At 40.7% G+C, this 19,791-nt stretch overlaps 1 protein-coding gene across 2 annotated transcripts in view; it reads left to right on the top strand.

Moving 5' to 3' along the window:
* Positions 1–3,785: 3,785 nt before the first annotated feature.
* The window catches only part of LOC116970485 (codanin-1-like), a 35,769-nt gene continuing 19,763 nt past the window's right edge, over positions 3,786–19,791 (top strand). For both annotated transcript variants that reach the window (XM_033017132.1, XM_033017131.1), the window contains exons 1-5: positions 3,786–3,951; positions 6,394–6,560; positions 9,885–9,966; positions 15,316–15,396; positions 18,439–18,493. In XM_033017132.1, the coding sequence (XP_032873023.1) occupies positions 3,838–3,951; positions 6,394–6,560; positions 9,885–9,966; positions 15,316–15,396; positions 18,439–18,493 (499 nt within the window). In that variant the 5' untranslated portion in view covers positions 3,786–3,837. The remainder of the gene's footprint in view (positions 3,952–6,393; positions 6,561–9,884; positions 9,967–15,315; positions 15,397–18,438; positions 18,494–19,791) is intronic.

Below are 19,791 nucleotides of genomic sequence, written 5' to 3'. Positions count from 1 at the left end.
GTCGTGAATCTTTAAAATTTATTGTACTAGAGATTTATGTAGCCTGGGTCATTGAATATATTTCAGGCTGAGATGGATTAAATAAAGGAATGAACGTGAGTTGAGGTTTAAGACTAACAGTTAGTGTTGATCAGGCCATGTCAGATCAGCCATGAACTTGTTGAACTAGTTTTGAGACCAGGTGGGTGACTTGTGCTTCTATATTATGTTGTATGTAACTGACACTGATGTGTTTTGGAGAGACGCTGCAGGACAAGAGAATAAGAATGCTCGTGTCAACCAGAGGCATATTTATTTGATTAATCCTTCTTCTGCAGTGTGGGCAGTATGATCCACGCACTTCCTGATTGTACAAAGCATGGCACTGTTGTACATTTTTTAGAGTCATTCAGCGCGTGACAGTCCCACCAAGACCAAGCACTCATTGTCTACATTTTTTCAGGGCTTTCTATCCTGGAAATAGAGCAAATTCTCAAATTCTATGTATCCTGAGAAAACATGTAATATGATAATCAGGTCTTCTATCTTCCCATATGTCAAGTCAAGTCAACTTCATTTGTCACATACACATACAAGATGTGCTGTGAAATGAAAGTATGTGTCCAGCAGAGGCTAACCTAGACGGCCAGTTGCCATGGAGTTGCTGTAAAGACTGCCGTAATAATGCAACCTCCAAGAGTACATCCCAGTGAACTTTCTTACTTGCACCCACTTCCCGCACCGCTTTATTAATGCTCTAACTTTTGCCTTATGATGTAATTTTACATGATAATATGTAAGTGAATCATAATGTTCCCATCAAGGGAACTTCAATGCCTGTTTGATCTCGCTTGTCCATTGCATGTTGACCTGGTGATTCAAAAATTGAATTGATTACCATATGGTGGAGACAGTTATCTTGAATTGATTTAAGGGACATTAGGTGTGCACCAGATATTTATATACTGAAAGATAAGAATGAAGTAAAAGCAGCTCTGTGTGCAACATAAACATTACTGTAGATATGTTGGGGTGAACAGACTGTCATTAACATGTGTTTCTTCATTCATGGATCATTTGCAATGTAATACACCTAACCTTGAACTGGGATTACAGGAGGATACCACATCAACCCATTGAGTCTATGCCACTTCATGGATCAATCCCATTGTGCACTACTTTTTTTTCCAGTAGCTTATTCTTTCATTCCCATCAACTCCCGCCATATTCTACCACTCAGCTGCACACTGGGAGCAATTCATCTACTACCACTCAGAGGAAACGCATGTAGTCACAGGGAGAATATGCACATTCCACACAGCACTTGAGGTCAGGATTAAGATGGCTTGTTGGAGCTGTTAAACATCAGCTCCACTGTCTATACCACAGTGATTATGGATCACAGTTAAAAAAAAATCTGCACTACTCTACTGCTATTTGTGTTAAAGTGAAAAATTCATTATCAATGCTAAAATCAAATGATCGATTTAAACCATTTTACCAAACACTTGCACTCGGTCTGCCAAGGTCCACAGGATCTACAGGTTACCAACCATTTTAACTCCCCTTCCTAATCCCATACGGATCTTTCTGTCCTGGGCCTCCTCTATTGCTAGAGTGAAGCCACATGCAAACTGGAGGAACAGCACCTCATAATCCGATTGTGTAGCTTACAACCCAATGGTATGAACATTAAATTCTTCAAGTTTAGGTCACTTCTACCCTTGTGCCGTACCCCCCCCCCCCATGGATGCTGCTGGACCCACGTGTGTTACTCAAGCATTATGTGTATTTTTTTCAACAATTTGAATGTTTGGGTGAAACTTGTAACTGTGGCAGTTGAATTTAGTTTCAAAGTCCCATAATCTTTAATCATTCTTGGTATGATATAGCTTGTGCCTGGTTAAATATGCCATTTGTAGACACAAGAAACTACAGATGCTGGTTCACAAAATAAGTCACAAAGTGCTGGAGTAACTCAGCAGGTCAGGTAGCGTCTCTGGAGATCACAAATTGGCGATGTTTTGGGTTGGGACCCTCCTTCAGACTGATTATAGTGGGGAGGAGGAAGCTGGAAGAAACTTGGGAAGCAGGACAAAGTTTGGCAAGTGATAGGTGGATACAGAAAAGGGGAGTTTATGAATAACATTAGGTTTGGAGGCCAAAGAACAGAGTTATAAAGAAGGAAATGAATGCGTAGATTTGTACAGCCACATCATTGCTCTGTTTAAAGCAGCAGGGTATACTGTACTTCTGCTCAGTAACTGATGATTGGTTTAAAGCAAACTCCTGGGTGGAAATTAAAATTATTGCACAGTAAACTAGCATTCTGAATTCCATACCAAGGATTTGCAGAACCATAACCACAAGTTTCAAAAATAAATTGAATGATTGTTGCAGAACTTAGGAGAAAGTATAAGAGTAGAGCTAATTCAGTAGCACCATGAGAAATTGCGCAGGTTTCTGTTATATATATGCTATCTAGACAAACCCTATCCATTCAGAAGAGACAATATTTATCTTGTGAACTAAAACCAGTCTGATTAGACTGTAGTGAAGCTGGCAGGTTTTAGTTGCATTGGGGAGGGTATGATCTGTGTGCTTTTTGCATTGAATAATCCACGTATAATGCGATTTTCTTTCAAATTAATTTGAAAAAAGAAGGCGAAAAAATGTAACATTTCTATTAATTTTGACACATTTGTTCGTGTTTGATAGCTTTTGGGAGTGGGCGAATTGATGGAATTAAGGGATTTGAATACATGAAAGAAAAATTATTCTGGATTTCGATTCTGAGAAATGAATCAACATCATATACAGTGCCCTTCATAATGTTTGGGACAAAGACCCATCATTTATTTATTTGCCTCTGTACTCCACAATTTGAGATTTGTAATAGAAAAAAAAATCACATGTGGTTAAAGTGCACACTGTCAAATTTTAATAAAGGCCATTTTTACACATTTTGGTTTCACCATGTGGTCACAGGGAGAATATGCACATTCCACACAGCACTTGAGGTCAGGATTAAGATGGCTCGTTGGAGCTGGCCAAGTCAATTACCCGATCTGAACCCAATTGAGCATGCCTTTTATATACTGAAGAGAAAACGGAAGGGGACTAGCCCCCAAAACAAGTATAAGCTAAAGATGGCTGCCAAACATGCCTGGCAGAGCATCACCAGAGAAGACACCCAGCAACTGGTGATGTCCATGAATTGCAGACTTCAAACAGTCATTGCATGCAAAGGATATGCAACAAAATACTAAACATGACTACTTTCATTTACATAACATTGCTGTGTCCCAAACATTATGGTGCCCTGAAATGGAGGGGGACTATGTATAAACACTGCTGTAATTTCTACATGGTGAAACCAAAATGTATAAAAATGGCCTTTATTAAAATCTGACAATGTGTACTTTACCCACATGTGATTTTTTTTCTATTACAAATCACAAATTATGGAGTACAGAGGCAAATAAATAAATTATGGGTCTTTGTCCCAAACATTATGGAGGGCACTGTATGTGCCGAAGAATGTCGTAAGACAAACACTTGAAAGTCATTAAAGATAGAAGTTAAAAAGTCTATGAAGTTATTTTCTGCAAAGCCTTTGAATACTCAGCACGTGCTCTTACTCAGTTGACACCAAAATATGTCAATAAACAGGTTTGAGGAGGTGTTGAGATGGTAACTCTTATTGTTCTCTCCTTCCTTTCAAAGCACTTGTTTAAGAACTATCAATATATTTTTTAATATTTTGCTTTAATGTCATCCTGTTAATAGGTGACATTTTTTATTGCAATATTTTCTTGTTTATTGCAGAATGAGAAGCAACATTTTGCCTCGGTCTTGATGACTACAAGATTACTGGCTAAGTTTCTGGGTTTCCTCACTTTCCTCCCTTATCGTACAGGAGATCGACCAACGAGAGAAATGCAAGAGACTAGTATTTTTCTGAGGAATAAGGTACAAGCATTAATTTCCTTTGGCTCTAGTACAGATATTTTAGGTGTTAAGTTACTTTTTAAGTTTATCTAACTATTTATCATCTGAACAATGACATTTCTAGACCTAATTTCCCTTATTTCATTCTCTACAATGTGTCAGTCATTTCCCCCCAACATTTATTTTCATACTTAGCAAAATGGCAGTTTGAATAGATAACAACTGTAAAGTAAACTTATAAATGTATATGCTCACAATTTGAAATGACAATAAAGAATTCTTGCAATAAATGGTGTTTGAAGGAAACAATAGAAACAAATAGATTGATACAAAACACAAAATGCAGGAGTAACTCAGCGGGACAGGCAGCATCTCTGGAGAGGATGAATGGGTGACGTTTCGGGTCGAGACCCTTCTTCAGACTGATGTCGGGAGTGGGCGGGACAGAGATAGAATGTAGTCGGAGACAGTAAGACTAGTGGGAAAAGGGGGAGGGGATGTGAGAGAGGGAAGGCAAGGGCTACTTGAAGTTAGAGAAGTCAACGTTCATACTGCTGGGGTGTAAACTACCCAAGCGAAATATGAGGTGCTGTTCCTCCAGTTTGCGTTGGGCCTCAGTCTGACAATGGAGGAGGCCCAGGACAGAAAGATCAGATTGGGAATGGGAGGAGGAGTTGAAGTGCTGAGCAACCGGGAGATCAGGTAGGTTAAGGCGGACTGAGCAAAGGTGTTTAGCAAAACGATCGCTGAGCCTGCGCTTGGTCTCGCCCAAATACAGGAGTTGACGCCTGGAACAGCGGATACAGTAGACAAGGTTGGAGGAGGTGTAAGTGAACCTCTGCCTCGCCTGGAAAGACTGTTGAGGTCCTTGGATGAAGTCGAGGGGGGAGGTAAAGGGACAGGTGTTGCATCTCCTGCGGTTCCAGGGGAAAGTCGCTGGGGACGGGGTGGTTTTGGGTGGGAAGGGACGAGTTGACCAGGGAGTTGCGGAGGGAACGGTCTCTTCGGAAAGCAGAAAGGGGTGGAGACGGGAAGATGTGGCCATTAGTGGGATCCCGTTGGAGGTGGCGGATTATATGCTGTATGTGACGGTTGATGGGGTGAAAGGTGAGGACAGGGGGGACTCTGACCCTGCTACGAATGGGGGGAGGGGGAGCAAGAGCGGAGCGGCGGGATATCGAGGGGACCCTAGTGAGAACCTCAGCTATAATGGAAGAGGGGAACCCACGTTCCCTAAAGAATGAGGACAACTCCGATGACCTGGTATGGAAAACCTCCTCCCGGGCGCAGATGCGGCGTAGATGGAGGAACAGGGAGGAGGGGATAGAGTCTTTACAGGAAGCAGGGTGGGAAGAAGTGTAGTCTAGATAGATATGGGTGTCAGTGGGTTTGTATTAGATGTCAGTCAATAGTCTGTCTCTTGTGATGGAGACGGAGATCTAGAAACAGTAGGGAAAAGTCGGAGATGGTCCAAGTGAATTTGAGTGCAGGATGGAAATTAGTCGTGAAGTTGATGAAGTCGGTGAGTTCTGCATGGGTGCAGGAGGTAGCAGCAATGCAGTAGTCAATGTCGCGGAGGTAGAGTTTGGGGATAGGGCCAGTGTACGCCTGGAACAGTGATTGTTCGATGTACCCTACAAAGAGGCAGACATAGCTGGGGCTCATGCGAGTGCCCATAGCTATGCCTTGGATTTGCAGTCGAGGAAGAAACTTCTAGAAACGGTAGGGAGATGTCGGAGATGGTCCAAATGAATGAGTGCAGGATGGAAATTAGTCGTGAAGTTGATGAAGTCAGTGTGTTCATAATAGATTGATACAAATATTTTTCAACCACGATACATGCCATCTAGGAATTTGGATCATCCATGACTAACTATTTATGGAAACTTCTAGAAATCAACTAAGGATATTAAAAGAAAATGAACAATAGGAGGAAATAGAAAATAGGAGTAAAAAGGAATTTGAAAACAAATCATAAAATCTAAATAGGAAATACGACGAGAGTAATGGGGAAGATGTAGCAGCCTCAGGATCAAGAGTCATCCAATTATGACAGAGCTTTGGATCTGAGTTGCAAAGTAATCAAGGCTGAGAAATGTTGGGTATAGAGATCGGAAATGAAAATGCTAACGATTGAATCGGTTATATCTTATTGGATGATCGTGACCTCAAGGGTCCACATCATTTACTGCTGTTCATGTTCCTTCTCACAAAACTGGCTTTGATATCTTATCCATCTTTCTTTCCTTCACATCATTACCTATTGGAATTCCGTTCCCATTAATTATCTTCTCCATTGATGTTTCATTATCTAGCTGGAAATTGTAAAATATCCTCCCACACAAGCCCCTTGATTCTTCTGGTGCCTTATCTTAAATATTTTTTTTTAACAAAAAGCCTATCTGAGATTCTAAATTAAATTTATTAAGCTGTCAGTTTTCTTTCTTCTTATTTCTTGCCCAGACCATGCCTGTTCTAAATATATATGAGTTACTGAGAAGGTCAATTAAAAACCGGCGTACTATTCTAACTGTACCCTGGGTGGTGGAGTTTCTCAGCATGATGGACCATGTGGCACCATTCCTGGATTGTTATCACAAAGCGTTTACTCTCATCTTGCATTTACACAGGTGGGTGTCAGGAGATAGTAACTGAGCACATTTGCTTTTGTTATTCATTTCTTTATAACATTAAGATGTTGGATACTTGATATATCACCCCGGGCTTGGTGTTTGCATATTTATTTCTGAGTCAGAAGTGTGACAGTTTGAACAGTGTCTTGCAAGCTTCAGAACAACTATAGGCTGCTACACCACTGCAATACTGATTGAGTCCTATCCTGTTGAAAGTGCTGTCTTTAGAATGAGGTGTCTCCTCTCGGCACAACAGCAATTTTAAAATGTGTAAGAAACTCCAAACTAATTTGTCCACTGCTCAAACATATGTGTATACAGCTGGCATAGTTTTGATGGATCAAGTGGCCATCTATCTTACAAGGAAGCATGAGATTCCTTGGATAGACACATAATGCTGGAGTAACTCAGCAGGACATGCTTCATCTCTGGAGAGGAGGAATGGGTGACGTTTCGGGTCGAGACCCTTTTTCAGATGTCAGGACTCGAAACGTCACCCGCTCCTTCTCTCCAGAGATGCTGCCGATCCCGCTGAGTTACTCCAGCATTTTGTGTCTATCTTCAGTTTAAACCAGCATCTGCAGTTCCTTTATACATATGAGATTCCTTGGATTATGGATGAGTCTCAATGAGCTGGAAGACTGTTTTTGTAACGTGATCATTTAAGAAAGCAGTAGATAGGTTCAGGATAGTTGAAGTTTAAAAAAATATTTTGTGCAAGATTATTTTCACTATTTGCTTCTCCTTTGCTCGTTTCCAAATTTCTTAATCCTCGGCTTGCCATTTTAAAGGACAACATCTGATTTAATATGAATGTTAGGTGGTTATGCATGAATCTTTATTTGGCATTGTAATGAATGAGAATTGATAATTAAGAAATGTTTCTTTAAATACTGTTCTATATAAAAAGTGATATATATATAAATGACTTGGATGAAAACGTCTGTGGTCTGACAAGTAAGTTTGCTGATGCCATGAAGATTAGTGGAATTGATGGTTACCTAAAGGTACAGAGGAACTTGGATTCAGCTGGAACGTTGGGTGAAGCAATGGTAGATGGATTTTAATGGTGTGCAGTAATGCATTTTTTGTCATTGAACACTAGCTGGACATATAAAGTAAATGGCAAGGACCTTAGCAGCATTGACGTAAAGAGGGACCTTGTCCTGCAAATTCATAGTTGCCTGAAAGTTCATGGTTGCCTGACAGCTTAAGGATAAGAGTTGGGCCATCATCCTGCAGCTGTTCAATATATTAATTGGGCCACCCTTGGAATATTGTGTGCAGTTCTGGTCACCACAGTTTGGAATGGATTTGGTTGCCCAAGAAAGAGTGAAGAGATTCACCAGAATGTTGCGTGAAATGGAGGACATTTATAAGTTATAAGAAAAGATGGGATAGGCTGGACTAGTTATCCCTGGAGTGCTGGAGGCTGAAGGATAACCTTAAAGACTTTATAAAATTATGGGAGGTGTAGATAGGGTAGATTGTTATAGTCTTTTTTCCAAGGATGGAAAGTCAGAGACCCTTACAGCATGGAAACAGGCCCTTTGGCCCAACTTGCCCACACTGGGTTGTTTCTTGCTGTCAGCGATGGCTTTGTCCACTCCCCGTTCGACCATGGCTGCCTGCTTCTCCCGTCACTCCTCCTGCAGGTGAGAGGGGAGGGAACCCCACGATGACTGAGCACGTTCTGCCGGTGGCAGCCCGAAGATAGCGCTGGCGCCAGGGGCTAGTAAGTGAGCCACAAAAACAGCTGTGTCACCGGACCGTATGGTGGGTGAAGAAGGGCTCGCTGGTGCACCTTGCAAGTCGATGGAGGGCTTAGAACCTGGGCTCTAAACGACCGGAGAGAACAGTGGGAGCCAGGGATGGGTCGGCAGGTCCGTCCTGTATATCCAAGATCCATTATAAGGGTTGTCATAAAAACGAGGGTTTACTGGATGTCTTTGTGAAACAGTTAGGAGAGAAGATTCAGACCACTATTAAAATGGGATTTCGCGAAGCAGTAAAGTTCCCCAGTAAATTACAGAAGGTCTGTCAGCAAGTTTAGAGCTCTACAGGGTAAGCGGAAAATTGAACAGAATGGTGGGAGGAGGGGTTATGAGCTGGTGCCTGGGGGCAAGCAGAGTTGACACATGAAAAACTGACAACATTGAGCCAGCAGATAGAATTAGACAAGGTCAATGAGGGATTTCAATGTTTAAATGTAAACAATTAACACTTTTACGATGGAGGGACAGGTCCGGATAGAGGGTTCACCACTCGCAATGCCCTCTATGACTGCTCAGAGAATTTAAACTGAACTCTTGTCATTTTGTCTGGATTATTGGAGTGGACAGACTATCTGTTTGAAAAAAATCGATGTTCAGCCTGTAGTTGATGCAGGTACTATCTCAACGTTTAAAATATATTTGGACAGGTACAAGGATAGGATAGGTTTTGGAAGGATATGGCCAAATGCAGGCAGTTGGGACAAGTGTAGATGGGGCATGTTGGTCGGCATGGGCAAGTTGGGCCGAAGGGCTCGTTTCCACAATGTATGATTCTATGATTCGATGACATTGATTAAAATAGTGTCATTTTGGATGGAGGAGAGAAGATTTACTGAATGGGCTCCCTCTTCAGATCAGGGGATGTTAATTCTGTATGTCATGGCCTATCATGTACAGCCAAGATTAGTAGGGCAACTATGGATTGACAGTAACATTCGTTCACAATGAATGGCTATTTGTTATTTGCCCGCAGTAGTGAGAACTAAGAAAGAACCTTGATCATTGCATCATTCACACCTCAGGATATTTTCTCAACTCTTTACCACCGATAAATTATTTTGTCACCGTGTGGCCACTAGAACAAATGAGACAGTCAGTTATTGTGCTGCAAAGGCCTAGGAACAGCAAATGAAAATCCAAAACTGCAATGCTGCAAACTTGCAATAAAAACTGAAAATGTGTTTAAATCAGTTTCTGTATCAATTAAACTTTCACAGTGAAAGGCATGCCAACAAAATGTTGGTCTTGAATGATGTCACATTATTATTCCAGTATGTATATGTATGGGTGTTAGTGGACTGAATGAATGAATGAATGAATCTAAAAATGGCTTGCATTCAGAATATTCAATTGCATTAAAATATATCAGAATCATCTACTTCAATATTTTTTTTAAAAGCTGAATCCAGAAATACCACATATACATTGCAAATGTAAATGATTATCTGCAACATAACGACATTCTCCTGGTGAGGAATATAGACAGGACAGCAGAACCAAGAGATTATTTTGAAATGATAAAATGTTGCTCTTGTTCATCAAACAGATGCTTTGTTCTAACAAGTGAAAAGAAGGAAAATTACCTGAACAAGCTGCTGATTCTTGCAGTACTCGGTTGGCTCTTCCAGGCAAGTAATCAAAGTTACATGATTTGATTTAGTGTGTGAAGTGACTGGATATTGTGTCATGTGCTTTTCAAATGTTTGACTGATTTCTAATTTATAAATGCAACAATTCATGAATACGATTAATTGGGCTGCCAGCTTTCGCTTCAAGATTTTTTAAACAATGTGTTAGGATTGCTCTTCCCTATTTTAACAACTTTGTGGGAGCATATTCACCATATGTGATGAGATTGCTGCTCTGATTGAATGCATTGGAGCTTTGGTATAGATAGTTTCAAATGCACCCTGGTCACTTCCTCTTCTCCCCACTCCCATCGGGCAAAAGTTACAGAAATTTGAAAACTCATACCTCCAGGTTCAGGGACAGTTTCCTCCCGTTTCAGTTTCAAGCAGCTGAAACGTTCTTTCACCAGCCCTCCCATCTAGTAGGTATGTTGCAAAGCCTACCTGAAGCGTCGTTGAAAATCTGCCGTTGTGGGTGTGCGCGATTTTGGCGCCGTTTAGAGGGGGCGGGTTTAAAACGCGATTTTCTCTAAACGAAAAATCGCTGGAAGACCCCGTCGCAAAAGCTATTATTAGGTTTAAAGGCCTTGAATAATAGTTATAGTAGTTTAAAAATCAATCTTTAAACCCGCGACAGCCAGCAACCGCAGGGTCTCATAAAGCAAACCACAGAAGTTAGGTTGTATATTTTTACATTAAAAAGGGCTTTTAAAGAACCCTTTATACAAAGTTTAATATTGCGAGTAGCTCAATTTGGGCCCATTATATCCCGCAGTATTTTTCTCGGCATTTGGGGCACAAATCTACCGCAATGTGAACGTTCTAAACCAGCGCGTTCCACAGGGACCCACTGGAAAGCTGATTTAAAATGGACTTTAATTTGCAGCAATTGAACACTAAATTCCTTCCATTTGGCCTATAAATTAATGTAAATGAGATTTAAAAATCATGTTTTATTGTGAATTATTTGTGAATATTATTTGGATATTTAGGCTATTTAAAAATGTTAATCATTTATTAAGAAATGGATAGATGTTTAGATCTAGTAATTGAAGTCTGAAATTAGCTACAATTAGGTAACTAACTAATTATATGCTTTAATTTCAGGTCATCCAAGTAAGATTATTTTATATTTGTTTCAGAATGCTTCAATCTATGATAACTGAAAATTTCATTCAGTTCTCTTAATTTTTAAGAAAGTTATGGGCTTTTGACTGTTCACGATCACAGCTTTTTTGTTATGTCCATAGAAAATCAATAGGGAACAAGATGCTCATTTCCCAGTATGAAAATGGCCATAACTTTTTAAATACTTGAGATATGAAAGTGAATTAGGTGTCAAATTAAACTTATTTTTATGCTTTATCTGATGGGATAAATTACAGACTTGATTTTTAAAATCTCAAAATTTTGTAACATTGCTACATCTAGCTCATTGGAGACCTTTGAACAATCTTTAATTGGACCTTATCAGACTTTAATGTTATATCTTGCACTAAATGCAGTATCCTTCATCCTTGCCCTATGGACGGTTTGATTGTATTCTTATATATCGTCTTTTCACTGACTGGATAGCATGCAAACCAGAATGTTGCCAGGATTTGAGGGCCTGAGTTATAAGGGGAGAGTGGGCAAGAGTATATTCCTTGAAGCGTAGGGGGATGTAAGATGCTCTTACAGAGATGTATAAAATCATGAGGGGAATAGATAGGGTAGATACATAGTCTTTTACCCAGAGTAGGGGAATCAAGAGCTACCATATTAACACTGAGAAGCTCCTGAAGATAACTGAAAACACAGTAAATGGACAGTGGAATCTATACAAATAGCACGACATTGCTCAAGAAAAAAATTCCACGTCCGTTTATTTGCCTGTTTTGCTCTAGCAATTGAAAAATTTCCCATCAATGATTTGAACAAAGTAAAATCATCAACATTTAGAGAATTTCAAGGGGTGATTACGGTTGTTCATTAAACTTTTTGTTTAAATTATTTAATTTAAGGGCCTCAACCCTCTTTTAATTTGAAACCTATTCATACCGTTTTCTCCTTCCTGTCCTAGTTCTATATTGTTGGTTTTATTTATGTTATTTGAAATTACTCACCACGTAACTGTCTTCTCAGTACGTGCACAGTTTCATGAACATACTAGATTTCTTTGACCTGTACTGACATATCCCAAGTGTTACAATGGATTTCCCATTGCTGTTACATGATGATTAGACCGTTTTGAGTGAAATCTTTGCAGAGGAGTTGGAAAGCACCTATTTTGGCCCATCAAATAGCTGCAGATTGAATCCACAATTTGACTGAAAGCAGTTCCCCGCCCAAGAGCATTGCACTGTGATATTTCAGTCACCTGGGGGATCAGTAATGGTCACTTTAATGACTGGGCCTCAGGATTTTTTTTCGAATTCATGCGGCTTGACCCCCATGCTTTGGGGGCATTAACAAAGATTGGGATTGTTGTAGGTGCATGGGCATGGTGAGCCAATGGGCCTGTTTCTGTTCTGTGTGATTCTATGACAAGCAGGGTCTGCAATCCATCCAATATGGGTGGGATTGAAGCTAGTTCATAACTTAAAAAAAGGTTTGTTATTAATACAGCAATCTGCTGAATTGTGAAGTATGTGTGCAAGTGTGTGGAGTGAATGGATGATAATACACAGTCACAGCCATACAGCATGGAAACAGGCCCTTTGGCCCATCTTGCCCATGCCGACCAACATGCCCCATCTACACTTGTCCCACCTGCCTGCATTTGGCCCATATCCCTCTAATTCTATCCTATTCATGTACCTGTCCAAAAATGTGTTTTAATGTTGTGATAGTAACTGCCTCAACTACCTCCTCAGGCAGCTCGTTCCACATACCTACCATCATTAGTGTAAAAAAAGTTGCCCCTCACATTCCTACTAAATCTTTTTCCCCATCACCTTAAACCTATGTCCTCTGGTTCTTGACCACCCTCCTTGACTCCCATGTATTGAAATTCAAATTGCCCCCACTTGATTATGTTCCGTCATATCATTTGAATACTCTACACCACTCACAAAACTGAGGTCTGCACTGAAAAGAGATTACCAGGTGGACAGAGTAAAAGATTTAAAGATATGCCCAAAGCCTCCTTGAAGAATGCAACATCACCGCAGACTCCTTGGAATCTCCGGTCCATGACTGCTCAAAGTAGAGGCAGAGCTCAAAAGGGATGGCGCAGCTGGTAGAACTGCTGTCTCGCAGTGTTTGGGTTGATTGCTGACTCGGGTACGGTCTGTGTGGAACCTTTTTATTCTCCCTTTAATGCATGGATTTCCTCCAGCTGCTCCAGTTTACTCCCACACCCCAAAGATGTGTGGGTTTGTTGGTTAATCGGCCTCTGTAAATTCCTCCTAATGTGTAGGAGTAGGTGGGAAAGTGGGATAAGATAGAACTCATCTGAGTGAGTGATCGATGGTTGGCATGGACTTGATGGGCCGAAGGACCTGTTTCCATGCTGCATCTTTCAATCAATCAAGCATTTGAGAAGCTTAAGACCACACATTGAAGCACAGAATCCATGTATAAACAGCAGGAGCATACTGTCCCACAAACTCGCCACCCACCAAACCCTGAGCCACCTCTTGGACACAAGTCATTCACCTGTTAGAGGGACTGTCTAAGAACAACAGGTACCAAGTGGGACCACAATCCCCACTGTAACACTGCACAGTACAGATTCAATGGCTTGACTCTCTCCTGAAACTGGGCACTGTATGAAATGATATTAAATATGTGTATTAAATAGGAGGGGGAAATGTGATACATGATCTGCCAGTCACCCTTCCTTGAATTCTGACCATTAAGGTCCAAAGCAGCACTCAAGGCTGTTTGGAAAAAAACATATTAAAAGTTGAGGACACAAACACTTTTACTTCTATGACTCAGGATGTTATGTTGGAAAGTTAATTAGCCACTGTAAGTTGCCCCAAGTGTGTATGTAAATAATAGAATCTGTGGAGTTGTTCAAAAGAATGTGTTGAAATACATTACAGGAAGATTAGTGAGGCAATTACTTTAAATTGAGAGCCGGCTTTGACAAGATGGGCTGAAAAGAGATGGGCTTCTGTGTCATCAGAAAATGTGATTAAAGTTGAACATATAAAGTTGAAAAGATAATATCAGAGAAGGGTCTCAAGATCCACCAGGGCAGCGAAAAGTACCTGGGAGAGCTTGGTGTGGGGCCTCGCATTGACCATTACCTTCTAAGCCCAGTGGCAGGTTAACCACCACAGTCCACAGGGTATCAGCACCCCAGGCGAAGCTCTACCAAGTACTGTCCCACCAACAGACACGAGTCCAGAGCCCAACCAGCCACAGTCAGCGGTAGAGAGGAAGATGGAAGGAAAAAAGCAGAATGGAGCAGTCACTGGCTTTGGCTGAAGAGAAAAGATGCTATCTGGGCTGCCACGTGACCATCTAGAGGCTAACCATAAAACACACACCCAGGGCTGATCACCCTGCGGTGGGCCTGCCTCGACTGAGGGTGTCTTGTGATAAAAGGCCGAAACACCCAGTGATGTTGGGGTACACAACTGAAGATGTGTCTGATTGGTAGCAAAATCACCTAGTGGTCACCCCCAAGAATACCGGGTGTCATTTGTGGTGAAGAACCTTAGGGATTGTAACATCCAGTCCTACTAATCAATATTCCTTGTTCACTTTCAAAAAATGTCTCTCAGCTTAATGTGGGACTCTCAATTCACGTATGTATGTCTGTTTCCAACAAAATTAAAATATGGAAAGAGTAATTCAGAGTCTTACAGCCTTTGCCCACAATTTTAGGGAATGATTTTAATGCCAATGAGAAGCCTGTCCTGCCGGGGTCCAGGTGCCCGTGCCTGACTACAGGAAAATTGGTGTCCCATGTTCACATCACATGGCACCAACAACTTTCCATCCTGAATGTCAGCAAACCTAATATTCAAGTGAATGATCAGACCTTGGAACTTCACATAGAATCGCTGAGGCAAGTCACTTCAATACATTTTAAAAGAAAGCTTGCTCAGTGTGTGACAGGAAAAGTTTAGAATTTAATGATGTGGAGTAGGAAGAACTCCAGCTGAACCAAATTGGGCCGAATGGTATGTTTATGAGTTGCAAATTCTGTTCTTAATTGGAATTTTATTATTCAAATATTTGCAAAATAGCATCGATTTCATCCATAAAAGTTCAATTAATCCTAAATATGGGCAAAATTTCTATTTCCATTTTGAGAGGTGAGGCCTTGTGTGAACAAACTAAGAATAAACTAGATTTTGAAAAGTCTTCGTCAAAAATTAAATCATTGTTGCATTGTTGAAATCTTCTTAGATTCCTGTAGTTCCTGAAGAAATATTCTTCAATGAAGAGAAGATTGATGAATTTGGAACCAATGTATCGGACCAAGCCTTAGTAAGTAATCTATCAAAATGGATTTATATCTCCAGGTTTTATTATCCCAATCTGTAGCAAAATGATTATGTTATTTGAATATTTTTAGAACAACTTATTATTTGTCATTTAATTAGATCAATCATAAGTTTAACAAATTGCTGAATAATGACAATCATGTTTGTTGAGTCGAAGAGCTGTACAGCACCAAAACGGGCCTAAATTGTCCCTGCTGACCCAGTTGTCATTCTGGGCTAGTCCCAGTTGCCTGCATTGGCCCAAATGTATTTGTCCAAATGTCTTGAAAGTCGTAATTCTATCTGCTTCTATAGCTTCTTCTGGCAGCTCATTCCAGATATGGATTCTAATTCAAAACCAACCATAGTAATTATATCCAAACTCCTCCACCTCGTCTGGTAGCGAGCATCAGATATCAATCATTCCCCGTGTAAAAGTACATTAGTCTCAAATCTCCTTTACAACTCCTTCCTCTCATCTTAAACCTATCCAATCCAGATAACATCCAGGTGTGTTTTCTAGTGTGGCGACCAGAACTGCACACAATACTTGATTTTTACTTGAAGTCCAACCTTTCTCCTGTCTTACATGCCATGGCAACGTTGATATCTGGTCCACAAAGTGTCTTACATTTTACTGTATATGCCCTACCCCTATTTGACACAAGCCGGCATGATGGTGCAACCAGTAGAGCTGCTTCCCACAGTGCCAAACACCTTGGTGCTAACTGTGTATGTTCTCCCTATGATCATGTGGGATTCCCCTGGATGTTTTGGCTTCCTCCCACAAAGGCTTGCGGGCTGATAGGTTAGTGTCTGTGTCTGTTTGCTGTCTGTGACTGCCTAAACTGAATTACCTTGTTGTTGTCAGGATTCAATTCCATCTGCCGTTGCTCCGTTAAACTTTCCATCTGATTTGTATTCCTGCTGTAGCCTTGGACAACCGTCAACACACCAACTGTTTTGTCATATGTAAACTTACTGATCAGAACTCCTACATTTGCATGCAAATCATTAAAAATATCACAAGCAGCAAAGGCCTAGGCTCTGATCCTTGTGGTACACCATTCGTCACAGTTTTCCAATTAGAAAAGTAACCTTCCACCATTACTCTTTGCTCCTATCACCAAGCCAATTTTGAATAGATGGCCAGCTCACCTTCGATCCCACGCACTTTAACCTTTTATACCAGCCGACTGTGCAGGACCTTGTCAAATGCTTTAAGTCGTGTAGAAACACTTCCTTCATTAATGTTCACAAAAAACTAATTACTGAGACTGGATTTCACCCATATAAAGCCATGCTGACTGATCCTGATCAGCCCTTGAATTTTCAAATGAGTATTAATCCTACACCTTTGGATATTCTCCAATAATTCTCCATGCTTGAAAGATCACTGACCTGAAGTTATCTGGCGTATCCCGGTTGCTCTTCTTAAATAAAGGAGCAACAACGCACAAAACAAAACAAAGGTGGCGGTAGAGTTGCTGCCTTACAGCACTTGCAGCGGCAGAAACCTGGGTTTGATCTCGTCTACAGGTTCTGTCTACGGAATTTGTACGTTCTCCCCGTGACCTGCATGGGTATTCTCCGAGATCTGCAGTTTCCTCCCACATTCCAAAAACGTATAGGTTTGTAGGTTAATTAGCTTGGTATAAGCAAATTGCCCCAAGTGTGTGTTGCTGGTGTTAGTGTGCGGGGATCGCTGGTCGGTGCGGACTCGATGGACCAAAGGGCCTGTTTCCATACTGTATCTCTAAACTAACTAAACAATAGCTATTTGCCTGTCTTCTGGCACCGAGCCCGAGGCTAACAAAGATGCAACAATCTTTTCATCTCTGGCCTTTGTCCAACCATCTGCTTATAAAAAACACACCTCTACTGTAACCATCTATCACTTGCCAAGCTTTGTCCTGCCCCTCATCTCTTATCAAATATCTTGAGATATATCATAATTTTACTGGCCACGGGTATATCGTGATCCCTTTTTGTCCTCCTAATTTCACTTTAAAGTTTTTTCCTATGCATTATATTCCCTCAATCTCAATTGCCAATATCTGCCTTTTTTTTTTCCACTGATCAAATCTTCAATATCTCATCTCATGCAGTGTTCTCAAATTTTACCATCTTTGTCTTTAACTGCATTTACTTTAATTCAAGGAGCCTCAGGTAAATCAGATGAGATTCGAGCATAGATCATCACTTGGAATTATCATAATATTACAATCGTGGACACAATTTGAGGGAAGGACAGGGCTGGCAGCTTAATGTTCCACAGAAGATTCAGATGTGACAGAGGAGAGGGACACGAGGTGGGGAATCACAATGATTAGAGAGAAAATGACAGTAACATAGGTAGTTCTGCTGCAGCGCGTGTTTCCATAACACTAATTGAATACAAAGTGATTGATCAATTAGGGAACACTATATATCATATGTGCCAAATTGGGTATGACACGATTTTGCTCAGGACCTAGAGAACGACTTAAAAGTTATTTTGGAAACTGACAGGTTGAAAATTCCATACTCGAGGGTTGTGGTAAGCTGAGTATATTGAGGAGAGGGATCACTGTATATTTAGACGTTAAGGAAATCACAGGATACAGAATTGAAACAGTAAAATGGCTCTGAGGTAAAAGATTCGACTTTTTTATGTTCTTAATTCAATATTCTTTTATCTCTGTAAAAATAACAATGTTGTTACTTTGACATTAACAAATCTGTTGTTGCCAAGTGTATATTCAAAGGACAAACTGACCACTCTCCTTAAGGGTTTTAAATTCTAGTACCTTCATATTCAAATATACCAGCTTGCTTGTAGAATTGTCGAAAATTTTATATCTGACCACATATCAACCTTCTCTCGAGGAAGAGCATCTAATTCTCTATTTTGAACCACCTTGGAAAGTGAATTTTATAGATATTGTCAAATTTAATCACAAAAAAGCCAAAACCACTAAGGCGCGTCATCAATTACAATTGCATGTCCTTCTCTGGAAAACACCTTGGTCTACTGACTTACTGTACGCTTTTCCTATTTTTTTAGGATTCTGTTCCATTGGTTGACCAACAGCTGCTCTATCTATGTTGCCCATACCTGAGTGAGTATATTCTGGAAGGTACACAAAATTGCTGGGGAAACTCAGCGGGTGCAGCAGCATCTATGGAGCGAAGGAAATAGGCGACGTTTCGGGCCGAAACCCTTCTTCAGACTGATGGGGGGTGGGGGGGGGGGGAGAAGGAAGGAAAAGGGGAGGAGGAGGAGGAGCCTGAGGGCGGGCGGATGGGAGGGTGGGAGGAGACAGCTAGAGGGTTAAGGAAGGGGAGGAGACAGCAAGGGCTAGCAAAATTGGGAGAATTCAATGTTAATGCCATCCGGACGCAAGGTCCCCAGACGGAATATGAGGTGCTGTTCCTCCAATTTCCGCTGTTGCTCACTCTGGCAATGGAGGAGACCCAGGACAGAGAGGTCGGATTGGGAATGGGAGGGGAAGTTGAAGTGCTGAGCCACCGGGAGTTCAGGTAGGTTATTGCGGACTGAGCGGAGGTGTTCGTCGAAACGATCGCCCAACCTACGCTTAGTCTCCCCGATGTAAATCAAATCAGTATATTCTGGATGTTGGTGGGCGTGGTGGGAAAAGAGCAGTAAATAGGTTTAACAATTGATATAATTCACAACAGTTTTTGGATGAAAATTGCTTGGCTCTGCAAGTTTAAAGTTGAAACAGATTTAAGAGACATTCCTGGAAGGTGCATTATTTGGAAGGGATTGAGAGAGGTATCTGAAAACTAAAATTATTTTTAATTTAATAAGCATTGAATTATCCATGCCTAGAAAAACAATGCCTAATTAAAAATATGTCTCAGTCACTTAATTCCAAAACTAACATAACTGTTGCTGCTGGACATTATGAAATAAAAACAAAAAATATTATAGTGTGTGCCAGATCAGGCAGTGCCTGTAAGAAACAAAGTGTATATTAGAATTACTGAATTTTTAAATTGGAATTATTCCCAGTGTAAAGTAATTGACCTGACATATTAATGCTGTTTTTCTTTCGATTGTTCTCTAACCCAGCTAATTGTTTAAATATTATCTGTTTTTCATGTTGACATCTTGCCTATTGACATTTTTTCAAAGATGTTGCTAACCTGGAGAAAGGTGAAATGAGGGGGTTGTTATATTCGCAGATAGTTTAAAAGATGATTTCATGATTATTGGTATTGTTTTATTATTGTCATGTGTACTGAAATACAATGAAAAACGTTGTTTTGTGGGCTATCCCAGCAAATCATGTCATACATATACATCAAGTACTGCAAAAGAGATGGAGAATATCGTGTTACAGCCACAGAGAAAGTGCTCGGGCCACAACAAAGTGGATTGGGAGTTTGGGAA

Source organism: Amblyraja radiata, unplaced genomic scaffold, assembly GCF_010909765.2.
Source record: "Amblyraja radiata isolate CabotCenter1 unplaced genomic scaffold, sAmbRad1.1.pri scaffold_940_ctg1, whole genome shotgun sequence".
Classification (NCBI taxonomy): domain Eukaryota; kingdom Metazoa; phylum Chordata; class Chondrichthyes; order Rajiformes; family Rajidae; genus Amblyraja; species Amblyraja radiata.
This window is presented reverse-complemented; position numbering and strand designations above follow the sequence as displayed.